We start from the raw sequence: 13,087 nt of genomic DNA, 5'->3' as shown, positions 1-13,087 counted from the left end.
TGCAGGAAATCGCTATAGAAAAATGTATCTATTGCTCAAACAAAGTGAAATATTTCAGGATAACTATAGGCTGAGTGTTTTAGAAGCTAATTCCTCAATTTGTTTTATAGTGCCCTGGTGTGTGCATTTTTTGCTGGGATCTTTTATTGGTGCATAAATAAAATATTCAGTTTTTTAAATGTATTGTATGTACATTTACACACACACACACGCATATGTAAATATAAATAGACAGACATGCATGTATATATGCATGAAAAATATGCTATGTTTATATATTTATGTCTAAAATAAATTATATGAATATATATATATATATATGTAAATGCATGTAAATATTTCTAAATAAATACGGTATATGCGAATGTCTTTATACATACATAATAAATATATACAGTACACATTTTTTAAATTGTTATATTCTAACTAATTTCAGAAGAGCAGCATTTATTTAAAAATACCTTTTGTGGAATTACATTTCTTTACCGTCACATTATTTTTATTATGATGAAAAGAACAAACTAATATTCCTTCATTATATTTGCTTCATCAGATGTGTTGCTTAAATGGATAATTTATTTTTAAAAAAATCTTACATTTTTCATTATTTAATTAACACTGCAACCTATATATTGCTTGTATATTATATATGTATATATATATATATATATATATATATATATATATATATATATATAGAAAGACTATTCGACAATGTCTGTGAAGGTCAAGAAATCACACGAAACATTTTGTTTGTAATGTCATACAATTACTTTGTGTGAAGAAGAGCCCGAAAATAGAGACTTAATGTCTTTGATTAATTGGCAAAGTGCTGGTACTAGACATCAGTTTGTGATATTGTGATCTTATTATGATAAGTCTGTGTAATGTTTTCAACAGCTTGCCATCTGTCAGGTAAAAATCTGTTCACAGGTGGAAAAAAAATGTAATAGCACAACCTTATTTATCCATAACTGTGTGCAATAATAATACAGTGATGCAGAAGCCACTAATTAACTCGTCCAACACTGAATGTGTTTGTCGTGGAGAGATATTGCGTGCAAAAGCACGAAAAAAAAAAAACCTACATAATAATTCATCCAGCTCCTTAACAAGGAGCTAAAATTGAACTGCTGGCCTAGATTATGTTCAAAGAGCAAACTCAGATTTAATCTTAGCAGGCTGTCAGGCCGCTCTGAAAGTAAGGACATGTGATGAAAATAATGTGATTTCCTGTTAACTGACCATTTGCCAACAAAAGCAGGACAGCTGGCTTTTTAGTGCGGTGCATTATGGAATAAATAATTTTACTGGAGCTGATATCTTTCATGTGGCTTTTTATGTACTGCGGCTCAGAATATTACAATAGTTCATGCGCTTATGGACGAAAGCTTGATTTTTATCTCAGATTATATGGGCAGGACTGTATGAATTTGAAATGCCTGGTGTTTAAGCCATATGATCGCCTTCATATGGATCCTTCCCATAGTGACTGTCAAGGAGTGCCAGGGATCATAAAGTTCAAAGACTATGGCAATGTCACTTTATGTTTTGCGTTACTATACGATATACATGTAATAATATTCTGCTAAATCATAAACATATAGAATGACTTCTCAGTGCTTGTTATGACTTCTCACCGCTTGTTATTTAAAAGGCAATTTTAAGAATTTAGACTTATATTATTATAATTGATCTAATAAACGTATCTAATAAATCGAGTTATGCATTGCCCTAGTATATAAATCTGCATTGTGTGTGTGTGTGTGTAATATATAACGGTTCTGAATGTAAATAAAATATTTAATATATTATTTAAAATACTCAAGGCTGTAATTAAACGAAACATTAATATTTGATCAAAAAATGCTGTCATGGGAACTATCGGAAATAAAATAAGTACTAAATATGCTTAAAATATGATATGAAATATACATAAATATAAGAAAATACTGAAAGCGCATTAAACATCAAATTAGAATTATTTAAATAAACTCAAATCGTTCACATGTCAGATTTTAAAATAATTAAATATTAATAAAAAATAAATAGTACAATTTTATAATTATGAAATGAAGGACATAATAATTTAACACAAATTAAAAACTGAAAATATACTAGTTAAATAGTAGAAATAAATGCTTAAGGCTATTTTAAGGCTGCTATAAATGAGCTGGACCTCCTCAATCCACTGCAAACCTACATTCTGACTTCATCGTGATTTCTCATGATCCAATCTATGTAAAAAAAAGTGAATCTTTCCCTATTGTCACTAAGTATGGTTAGTGTGCTGGTGTTCTTCAGATGGGAGGTGAGCGTGTGGAACCCGTGTTCTGTGTCGTGTGGCGTGGGGCTGCAGACGCGCAGTGTGTCCTGTGTGAGGTCTGTGGCTGGAAACAGCACTGAATCTGTGTCCAGCGTAGAGTGTGTGGAGAGAAGACCTCCAGAACTGCAGCCCTGCAACCAGGTGTCCTGTCCAGCGGCCTGGGAGACTGAGGAGTGGCAGCAGGTTAGCGAGCATCACTTATTAACTAGAAGCTGGTGATTGGGATGAATTGGGATAAATAGTTTGACAAAAATAAGATGCAACATTTCATGCCATCAGGCTTGAAAGCACATGTTAGAAACACTGCATTAAATTTGAGGCTGTACAATATTGGGGGAAATGTACTGTACATTGCAATATTTGGTTTTGCTACTATATATATATATATATATATATATATATATATATATATATATATATATATATATATATATATATATTATATTGTGATTCTGAAATAGGAATACTAAACAAAATAAGAATAAATATTGTCATTTTGTCAAATGCATTCTGTTATATGTAACCTGCGTCAAGTGTGATTTTATTAAGCCATATTTAAATTTCAATATATCAAGTTTAATTCAAATATGTTTTCCAAGCTATAGCAGTGTGTAGGATTCATCTATTTTTGTTGAGAGAAGACACCGATTTAAAATCTCAATGATTTTTCCTAGACAGCAAAGAAAGACTTTTGCATAAATCTTCTTATTTAAAAAAAATAACAAAAAACAGCAGAAGGTACCAGAGACTCACATAAGCGCTTTAAAAGACATGTTGTTCTCATTGAGCATGTGTTTTCAGAGTATTTTTTTGTCGAACATGATGTGAAATTGTTTTTATAGCTGATCTTGAGGCTTCACTTTTTCTTTTTATTTATTTGGATAAACAGCATCTGCGCATCATGTGTGGCGCGGGTTGGTTGGTGTTGGTTGCTGATGTTGATGTGTGTTTGCTCTCTGGGTCAGTGCTCTCATTCGTGTGGCAGAGGCACTCAGTGGCGTAAGGTTTACTGTAAACAGAGACTGGCTACGGGAAGCCACCGCAGGCTGAGCGACGAAGAGTGCGCTGGAACCAAACCAGAAGTTCACAGGATTTGCATCAACCCTGACTGTCTGCTGCCGCGTCTGGAAGGAGGAGAGTGGTCAAAGGTGTGTTTGTGTTGCTAACCATGCTAAACTTTGGGAACATGCTCCCCTGTAAAAAGGTCCCCCGACCTATTGAAGTGAACAAATACTTTATAAATAATATTTCTGGGTTACGGCTGGAATGCACTACCAAGTTTTTACCCAGATTTTCGCACTAATTTGCAGACTTGAGAAGAGATTGTATGATAGTTATATTTTGAGACTGTATTATTTAGAGGTGATTTTAAAACACATTTACATTTTTTGTGTGCCTTAGTGAGTCGTTTAGTGTATGATGTTTTCCCACTGTAACTATTCACAGTGGCCAGTTATGTCACTATCAATCCAAAAATTTACTCTTGACCATATCTCTGCACCTAAACCTAAACCTTCCCCATGAGTGATCCCTAAAATCAGAGGAAACGATTGATGAATGACACCAATGTACAAGCACCATAGACTAATTGCATGCCTAAATTTCACAGTAGCTATGAACTGGTTCTTTAAAATCTGGTAAATCGCAATGTTTTTTCAGGGTCAACAAAGATGTCGATCCACGAATATGTTGCACTCAGCAAAATCTGGTTCTTTTCAAGTATTTTCAAGATGTTAAGGCTCGTTCAGTCACTTTCAGAATGGTTTGCTCCAGCTGATGAACGTTAAAAGCATTAAAAGCCAATCAGAATCAACCAAATTCTTACACTGATACACATATAGTTACATTGGTCTAAATGAGTTTGTTTGATGTAAGTATTTGTCCATGTGTGTTGCCAGTGTTCTGTGACGTGTGGAAAAGGCATTCAGCGGAGGGAACCCGTGTGTAGGAGACAGACGGCCTCGGGTCAGCTGGTCACTCTGGACAGGTCGGCCTGCAGCGATCTTCCTCTTCCTCCTCTGATCAGGAGCTGCCGTATGAGCCCATGCAGTAGTAAGTCGCTCTATGCTTGCCTTTCCAACCATCCATGCCACGTCAGTTTAAACCTGAATATTTCAGTGCGAAGCGTTCGGTTTCTTGCACATTTCGTGTAAATTAGCTTAGGACTGACCTCTATTTGATCTTTCTCTCTCTATGGTCTCCGTGCGTTCTGATAGCAGCACAAGGGGAAATTTCATAAAAAGATTTCGGGACTCCCCGATGCTTTGAGCTGCAGGAACAGCACAATCCTACTTGGGTTTCATCTCAAGTTTCTCAAATAAAGAGCAGGGTTCTGTAGGTATCACTTAGCATGTTATTATTATTCTCATGATACTCTCTGTGGTCATATATGTGAACATATGAAACTTCCAGAACCGCTTTGAGATGTTTTCGGATTATAGCTTAACGCTGTGGTGCAGAGAGATCGGCCTTGATAATGTTTCGAGCTGAGTTAGGTTTATCGGTTCGTATATCTTGATAAGGTCCTGCGGTATGAAGAGATGTCCCACAGCAGATCAATCTCCAACGCATTCACATTGTGCCCTCGTGGTTTTTGCTCTTTCAACTAAACTTTCCAAAGCCCTTTTGTCTCGTGTGATTTGACTTCATTTGGCTCGAAATCAAGAGTCTGAACTGCTGAGATTATTTGGGGGTTTCTAGAGCGTTCGTAAGCTCACGCGAAACTAAAGTAATTAGTCCTAACCGATGTTTGAACCGCTTCAACCTCTTCCATCTCTCTCCGCAGAGCACAAGCACTCCAAAAAACGTTGCCCTCAGGTCATGGGCCTGAAACGCATCTACATCCAAACCAGACAAGAAAAGCGCCTCAGTTTCACCGTCGGAGGACGAGCCTACCTTCTTCCCAAGACCTCCATCGTTATCAAGTGTCCCGTTCGGCATTTCCCTAAAGCTCAGGTCCGCTGGGAGAAGGATGGGAGGGATCTTACCAACTCCAAACGTCTGAGCATCACCAGATCTGGCGCTTTGAGGATCTACAACCTGGAGGCTGAGGATATCGGACTGTACCGCTGCTGGGCCAGCCAAGATTCGGACATCTTCATCCTGAAGCTGATCGGATACAACAATAGGCTTCTGGAGCATCCTGAAGGAAAGAGTTTGGGAAGCTTCCATCCGTACCTCAATAAAGAAGGAGGTTACGTCGGTTCCAAGTGCAGTGAGGGGTTTCCATCTGGAAAAAAGGCTTCAAAATCTCTCCCGAGCTGGATGCAAAAAAACGAGTTCTACCGAGATGATGACGGCCAGCCCAAGGAACTCTGGGATACTCTCGCTTTAGGAAACTACGCTTTGGCTTCAGCCGCCAGGAGCCACGCGGGAGCCTTTGTCCTTGATCCAGCACAATTCGAGGAGCTGGTGAAGAACATCAGTCAGCTGGTCGAGAGCGGAGATGTGACGGTCGAGATGGCTTTGCACCTGATCGGCAAACTTATGGAGGATCTGGCTGCCGCTCAAACCGAGGAGAGCACTACGACGGGCAATCACTTAGATAAGACGCCAAACACTTCAGAACTTTCTGAGGGAAAGGCTCAGAAAAAAGGCAGTCGAGTGGTTATCGTTCGACAAAAGCATCACGGGTCTGCCATGAGCTTCCAGAGGGATCTTCGGGTCCATGTGGGCAGGACAGCTTACCTAACCAACGCTACCCACAGCCTCACGCTAATGTGTGCCGCTCAGGGACTGCCCCCTCCTGACCTCTCCTGGAGCAAAGACGGAGCTCCGCTTCAGAACAGCGACAGGTAAAGACAACCAGACGGCGATGCAGTCTTTCTTTCTTTTTTTATTCTTTCTTAGGTTACAGCTTCTTTAAAATCAATTAAATGGCAAATTAAAGAAATTGTTAACTGAAAAAAAAATTATATCGTTTAATTTTTTAATGTTTAAGTTCAACAGCCATTATTTGTAAAATGTTTTACTGTAATTAAAAATTAGGTAGTATAAATTAGTAATATTGAGCATTTTTGGTTTTCAGTCATAACATCATGCGTGTGTGTGTGTGTGTGTGTATACAGTCTATTTTTATTTTCATTTACGTTTTAGTAATTTTATGTTCATTTAACATTAACTATGTATTTATTTACTTTCTTTCCTAATAAAAGTTTCATTTCAGGTTTTAGCTATTTCAGTACTTTAGCTTTTTTTTCAGTCAGTTGCCATGGCAACATCTCTAGTTTTCATTGAAGTTTTCCATCTAAAATGCAGGGGTTAATTCAGGACAGCTGGGCTGTTTTCTCCCAGTTCTCTTAATGGCAAAAAAAATCCAATTTACCTTAATTCGACAAATCTTTTATTCTATTTAATTTGAGCTTTTTTCAAAGTAACACAAATTATTAACAGTTTTAGTTTTAGTCATTTCTAGCTTTTTTTTGCTCAAAATATCACCTTTTGCACTCAATTTTACAATTTCACACAATCAATTTTAGATGAACATTTCGTGGCTTCATTTTACGTCTCAGAATATAACTAACAGCGTTTTTTTTTTTTTTTTTTTTTACTATAACACACCAGTACAGTGTCTGATTACAAATCTTCTGGAATTCACATAACTTTTTTTTTTTTTCAGTTATCATCAACCGCAGTTCTTTTAGTCGAACGAACACGATGTTGGAAACGATCAGAGTTCAACTTTAACACCGAAAAGCCATTTTTTTCTCTTTTATAGAAAACAAGACTCCCTGTGTACCTCTGAGTCCAGCCGTGACTGATCTTGATTGAGCAAGCGCTTATTCCAAAAGCCTGTTAATCACCAACCCACTCAAATATTCACCTCCAGAGCACCCCAGATCTCACGTTATGCGGTCTGTTGGGGTCAGAAATACTGGCTGTGCTTCTTTCACTTGCTCTCCAGGGTCACATTGTGGTCTAATCGTCTGCTCTATACTGTTGACTGTTAAATACGGTCATTGAAAACATTGACTTAGTAACTCAGCTTTGTCCAGCTCACGGCCTTAACATAGCCTCCGCCCAGACAGTCGCCAAACATTGTCTGCCCCTCTTCCTGGCGTGCGCTATGGGACCTGAAAGAGACATGGCTGTGCAAACATTGTTCAGGCCTCTTCCCGCGGCCTTGGCTCGAAAAGCCCGGCAGCCCTGAGGGGGAATCGTGAAATATTGAAGCGTTTTAACTTTCAGAGGTCACTTCTGACATGACTGTAGGGTCGTGCTACGAAACGGGTGCTTTTTCATTTTGATAAAGCGATCTTGAAGTCAATTTTCGAGATTTTGGACGGTTTAGGAGATAAATAACGTGCGTAAGTGTTAACCGCGTTGTGCCATCTCACGCTGGCGGTTTTTTAATGGTGAGTTACCTTCGAAAAAAGGAAGAAGGCATTTACAATGTAAATATAATGTGGAAATATATGTATATCCAACAACTGCAAATGCACACACACACACACACACACACACACACATACACACACAAAAAGAGGACTTTTCCTTGACTATTTCTATATATTATATTGTATTATATAACGTTTTATGTATTATATTATAGTTATAGCTTTTATTACTTCATATTTTCCTCTTTTACATTTGCATATTTGCTAATATAGCATTAAGTATGATTTTTTTTTAGAAAAGTAAAAAAAAAGACATGAAAAATCAAATCAAGTTATTGCACACCGTGTCGTTTTCACACTGTGAACGCTGACAGTTAATCACTGCTAAAAAAAAAAATCATTTTACATACGTACTTCGTAAGAAAGACACAAATGGGACTGCAGATGTTGATTTTAACAGCTTGCTTTTATTCTAAAAGCTATTATCAGATTTTATCGGAACCAGACTGTATTTTATTGGACATGGAATTCGACTGATTCATTCAGCTTTATTGACTAATCCTCGTTTCTATGATTTTTGATGCCACATCATCTTTAGATCCTTGACAGTCTGGCAAGCAAGAACTCAAAATCTCAAAAGTTCAGCTCAGGGGAACCATCTTGTTTTCAGCCATAACCATTTTTGTCGTGATGTATTTTTGGATCACGGGCGATTCTTTTATGATACTTTATTTATTTATTATACCCCAGTTATTTTGACCACGGTATTGCTCAGAGCTGCCAAATCATTCGCCTCCCACTCTTTTGTTGACAGCCGTGTTTGCGTGCGGTCTCTACTGCATCACTGCCACCATCAAAACACTGCCATTCAACGCCACTTGACTCCAAAACCAAATATAACGTCACTGCCAGCTCATGCCAGCCCGGTGCCAACCCAGAATGAATGCATTCCTCTCCTACGAGTAATATTCACAATACAAGCGTGTTATTTTTCTCTGACTGAAGGTATTGGGGATATTTTAAACACATTTGGCTGTACAGATACTGTTCCAAATTACAGTCTATCTGTGTTTTTTTTGTTTGTTTTTTTGCATTGATCTGGATACGCAATGACATTTAGACAGTTTGTGACAATTTGACAGCATTTTAATAATTTATACGATTTATTCCAATTACAAACGCTAACGTTCAAAAGTTTGGCGTGAATAAAATAAATACATATTTATTTTAAACTCAAACGTGAAATACAAATTAAATTAAGCAGCATAGCTGTGTTTTGATTTTAATTTAATATTTTAATTTAATAATATGTATAAAATATATTAGTTTAATTACTGTTTTATGTAGTGGAAATATATTTTATGTTGCATTTTATTTTTATTTTTCATTAACAAAAAGCTTCACACCAAAACTGCATTTTTTTCCCTCCAATGCTAATAAAGTGAATCAAATTCAAATATACGTAAAATATCAACAAACATAACAACAGCGATAATATTAGTAATAACAATAACAACATACAAAATGGCTCATTTATCATAATGCACACGTTTACAAATGAAAATAACTATTTAAAAAAAAATAAAAGGATAACTAATAGTTCAAAATATTCGTTAAATTACAAATAAGATAAATATTACGATACTAATTGCTGATATATTTGTACATTCAGTGATATGGTTATATAAAAACAAACAAGTATGCATCAATCAGTCCAGTTCCAAACCTTTGAGTTATATTTATAATATATAAGGGTTTTCAAATGCAATATGAGTTTTATTTATTTATCCATCCATCCATAATTCATTCATTCTTCTCATTTGCAATCTGATATCGGTTCGCATTAAAACAATGTGTGGCATTTCGGTAATACGTTTCGAAAAGATTCGTTGTGGGTAAACTGGGAACATCTGACGCTTTGAGGCGGCCTGATAAAAAGCGCTTCGAAGCGTGTCCTCGCGGCCCCGGGGCCGTCTCTGCTGCGGCAGCTTGCACAGCGCAGTCTTATTTTTGGCCAAAAGTGTGGCAAAACACAGGCGAGGTGATTGACGTTCACGGACTCTGAAGCTGTGTGAAGTCTCACTCCTTCCACGCTCCTTCGTTCTCGGTGTCTTGGCACCTCGGCGGAGCTCTAAATCAGATCCTAACAAGGATTTCAGACTCAAACTACTGCGCTTTCCGATCCGCCTCTAGCAGACGACCGAGATTTAGATCAAACCTTTAGCGTTGCTCGTACGGTAGTTAGGGTTAGCGACTGTAACTTGAAGCATTAACGTTTGCAGTTTAACCGCGCACTTTTGCGTTGTAGAAATGAATTATACCTCAAGAGATAAACTGTTAGGTTCTAATGAAAACATCATGATTTCCACCATAAGATAAGCGAAAAACGCATCCAAAGAGTATTTGGATTATTAAGTGTACTTTTTTTGACTTGGGCTAGTTTTCTTATTTAATAATTGAATCATTTAACTCCCGGTTTCTCAGACAAGGCTCAAGTTTAGTACTAGACTAAATGTAAATATGAGTCTTAAGTTGCACACCAGCAATGCTTTTTATTAATCCTATCTAGGGCTAAGGTTGTCTATGAAACCGGGCCTAAATTTTATAATTTCATTCAGTTTTGTGCAATTAAATAATTTTTTTTTTTCCTGTTAGTTGTTAATGAAACCTTTCTAATTTCCTTTTAACCTTTATAAGTTTTCATTTTTCATCTAATATTTAACTTTTTATATTTTTAGGTTGTAATTTTAGTTTTTTGTTTTACATTTTTAATTTCTGAATATTATTTAGACATTTTAGTATTTAATATATATATATATATATATATATATATATATATATATATATATATATATATAATTTAATATATATTTATATTATATATATTAAATTAATTTAAATGAAATACTTTCATATATAATTTCCATGTGGGCAAAATAATCTAATTTTTTCTAGTTTAACCCTTTTAAATCTTCTTTGTACATTGTTTTTATTTCAGCTTTTTGTTTCAATAATAATAATAAAAAAGCTAACGGTATAAAAAAAAAAATAAAAAATTTCTGCCTCAATTTCCCGTTGAAAAAAAATTTAAATCAGTATTCTCGCTTTGTTTTCCAGTAAAAAAAAAAAATATGTAAACATCAGATAAAGCAGATCAAATTATTTGAGTTTTTCAGACTTTTGGAGACAATATTATGTCTTGAATTAGGTTTAATACGAAATCGAGTTTATGCATAAACCAAAAAAAAAAACAACATCATCTGAAATGAAAGTCGAGCTCGAATGTTCCCGAAGATGTCTCGTAATCATTATTTTTCTCATTAAAGCGCCGTGTAAGTGTACAGTAGGGCTACGTTTGTGATTGTGGAAACAATGCTGCCGTTGTGCCGGAGCTGATTTTCCGCACACATCTGAGTCTCTCCAGACGTGCCATCACACTTTAGATGATATCTTTTCTATGAGTTGGATACTTCAGACATGACTCAGCTGCCGTGTTTTTATTAGCGCCTCTGAATGAGTGGGCTTTCATGAGTTGTGTGCTGGATGGGATACAATGCACATTTTGTGCCGGCGTCCCTCCGTGGCTTTGGGTGGGAGAGGACGGAGAGCTCGCTGCACCCTGGAGCTTTCTAACCGTCCTGGCTTTTTTAATCGCTCTGTTTCTCTTCCAGAGCGCAGGGAGCTTCCATGCTGCGTCTGTCTACATAGGCAGCTGTATTCTAAGGCGGCATCCTCGCTGACATCAAGCCTTAGAAATGATTGATTTCCAATTGTTCGCATTGGCAACAACTTTGTGTTTCTTGCAAATAGTGCTTTTCGAATAGCACACATACTTGTGTGTGTGTGTGTGTGTAGCCTATGTGTGTGTATTCATATGTGTGTGTGTGTGTACTTTTTTTGTGAAAGAAAGAAATGTTTTTTTCAGCAAAGACAAACGACTTCAGATTTTGAATTTAACTTCATAAAGAATCCTGAAAAACTGTTTTCAACATTGATAATTAAAAACATGATTTCTAAACGATCCTGAAACACTGAATACACAATATTACAGTTTTACTGTAATTAAATATTTTTACATAATATATATATATATATATATATATATATATATAACCTATATGTATTATATATAAATATATTTAATATATGTATAACATATTTAAATATATTTAATATAAAAAATATATTTTTATATATATATATATATATATATATATATATATATATATATATATATTTTTTTTTTTTTTCAGAAAAAATGTCATGTTATATATATATATATATATATATATATATATATATATATATATATATATATATATATATAGTAAATATAAATAGCACACATGCTTATATTATGTAATCCAAAACTTTTATATTTATGTATGTATATTATTTATGTATTTTTTGTTGACTGTTAGTATACCCATTTCATACAGTAGTTATTAACACTTGGTTTGATGGTCAGGGAATTCACGAACTAATAAATGTCACTTTGAATAATTCAGTGAATGCACGTAAAATGGTGTTTAAAAATTTATAAACAAATCATGGACGGAATAATAGATGCTTTGCAGTTTCGAGAAAATCGCTATTAAGCTGACGCCGAGTATTACTCTCGCTCACTTTTTTCTTTGGCTCCGGAGGCCCGCTAGTCCTCGGCGAGTGCGAGATGAAGTCCCCGAGCGGCCCTCCAGACACGCACAATGGCGTCTGCACAATAAACGCTTTAATCAGGTATATAAACACCTCTGAGAGTCCATCGCGCCGCCTCTGATTGGCTCTTGTGGGACTCCTGATTGCTGCAGGAGATCTCTCGAAGCAGAGCCTGAGGGACACCTCTGATTGATACGCAGGAAATGAGAGACTGAACCGGATCTCAGGCCGATCCGAGGGTGTGACTTGACTAACACAGTCATGGTGTGTGTTTTCACCGAGAGGGCATTGAGCTCCTGTGGTCTAATACACAGAAACCAGTTGTTGTTTTAACCCAGGTCTCTGATCTTATCCTTTAATATTCATCTTTGGTAATCACAATGATGCATTAATAGCTTTTCGATGAAGATGCAGATTACTTTCGCTCTCGTAATACCTGAGTATTAAATGCTGGACGGTGGCAAGGGGCCAAAAACCGGTCAAAAAATAGTTTTTAATATTTTAAAGGAATTTCTTATGCTCGTCAAGAATGCATTTATTTGATCAAAGTACGGGGGAAATGTAGTCAAGTAAAATATTATTGTAATACACATTACAATCTAATTACTCCAGTCTTTAGTGTCGCATGATCCTTCAGAAATCCTTCTAATATGCTGATTTGTTATCAGAGCTGGAGACCGTTGAGCTGATTCATGCTTTCCAACAATATATAGCATACCAAAGTTCGGGGTCAGTGCAGTTTCGTCCTTTCTTTTTTGAATGAAATGTA

General features: G+C 36.0%; 1 protein-coding gene across 1 annotated transcript in view; it reads left to right on the top strand.

Annotated features, from left to right (window-relative positions):
- Positions 1-13,087, top strand: part of adamtsl3 (ADAMTS-like 3) — a 143,408-nt gene that overhangs the window by 110,840 nt on the left and 19,481 nt on the right. Inside the window, exons 18-21 of the mRNA XM_043245368.1 lie at positions 2,305-2,509; positions 3,292-3,474; positions 4,225-4,378; positions 5,112-6,120. Coding sequence (XP_043101303.1) covers positions 2,305-2,509; positions 3,292-3,474; positions 4,225-4,378; positions 5,112-6,120 — 1,551 coding nt within the window. The remainder of the gene's footprint in view (positions 1-2,304; positions 2,510-3,291; positions 3,475-4,224; positions 4,379-5,111; positions 6,121-13,087) is intronic.

This window comes from Puntigrus tetrazona, chromosome 7 (genome assembly GCF_018831695.1).
Source record: "Puntigrus tetrazona isolate hp1 chromosome 7, ASM1883169v1, whole genome shotgun sequence".
Classification (NCBI taxonomy): domain Eukaryota; kingdom Metazoa; phylum Chordata; class Actinopteri; order Cypriniformes; family Cyprinidae; genus Puntigrus; species Puntigrus tetrazona.
This window is presented reverse-complemented; position numbering and strand designations above follow the sequence as displayed.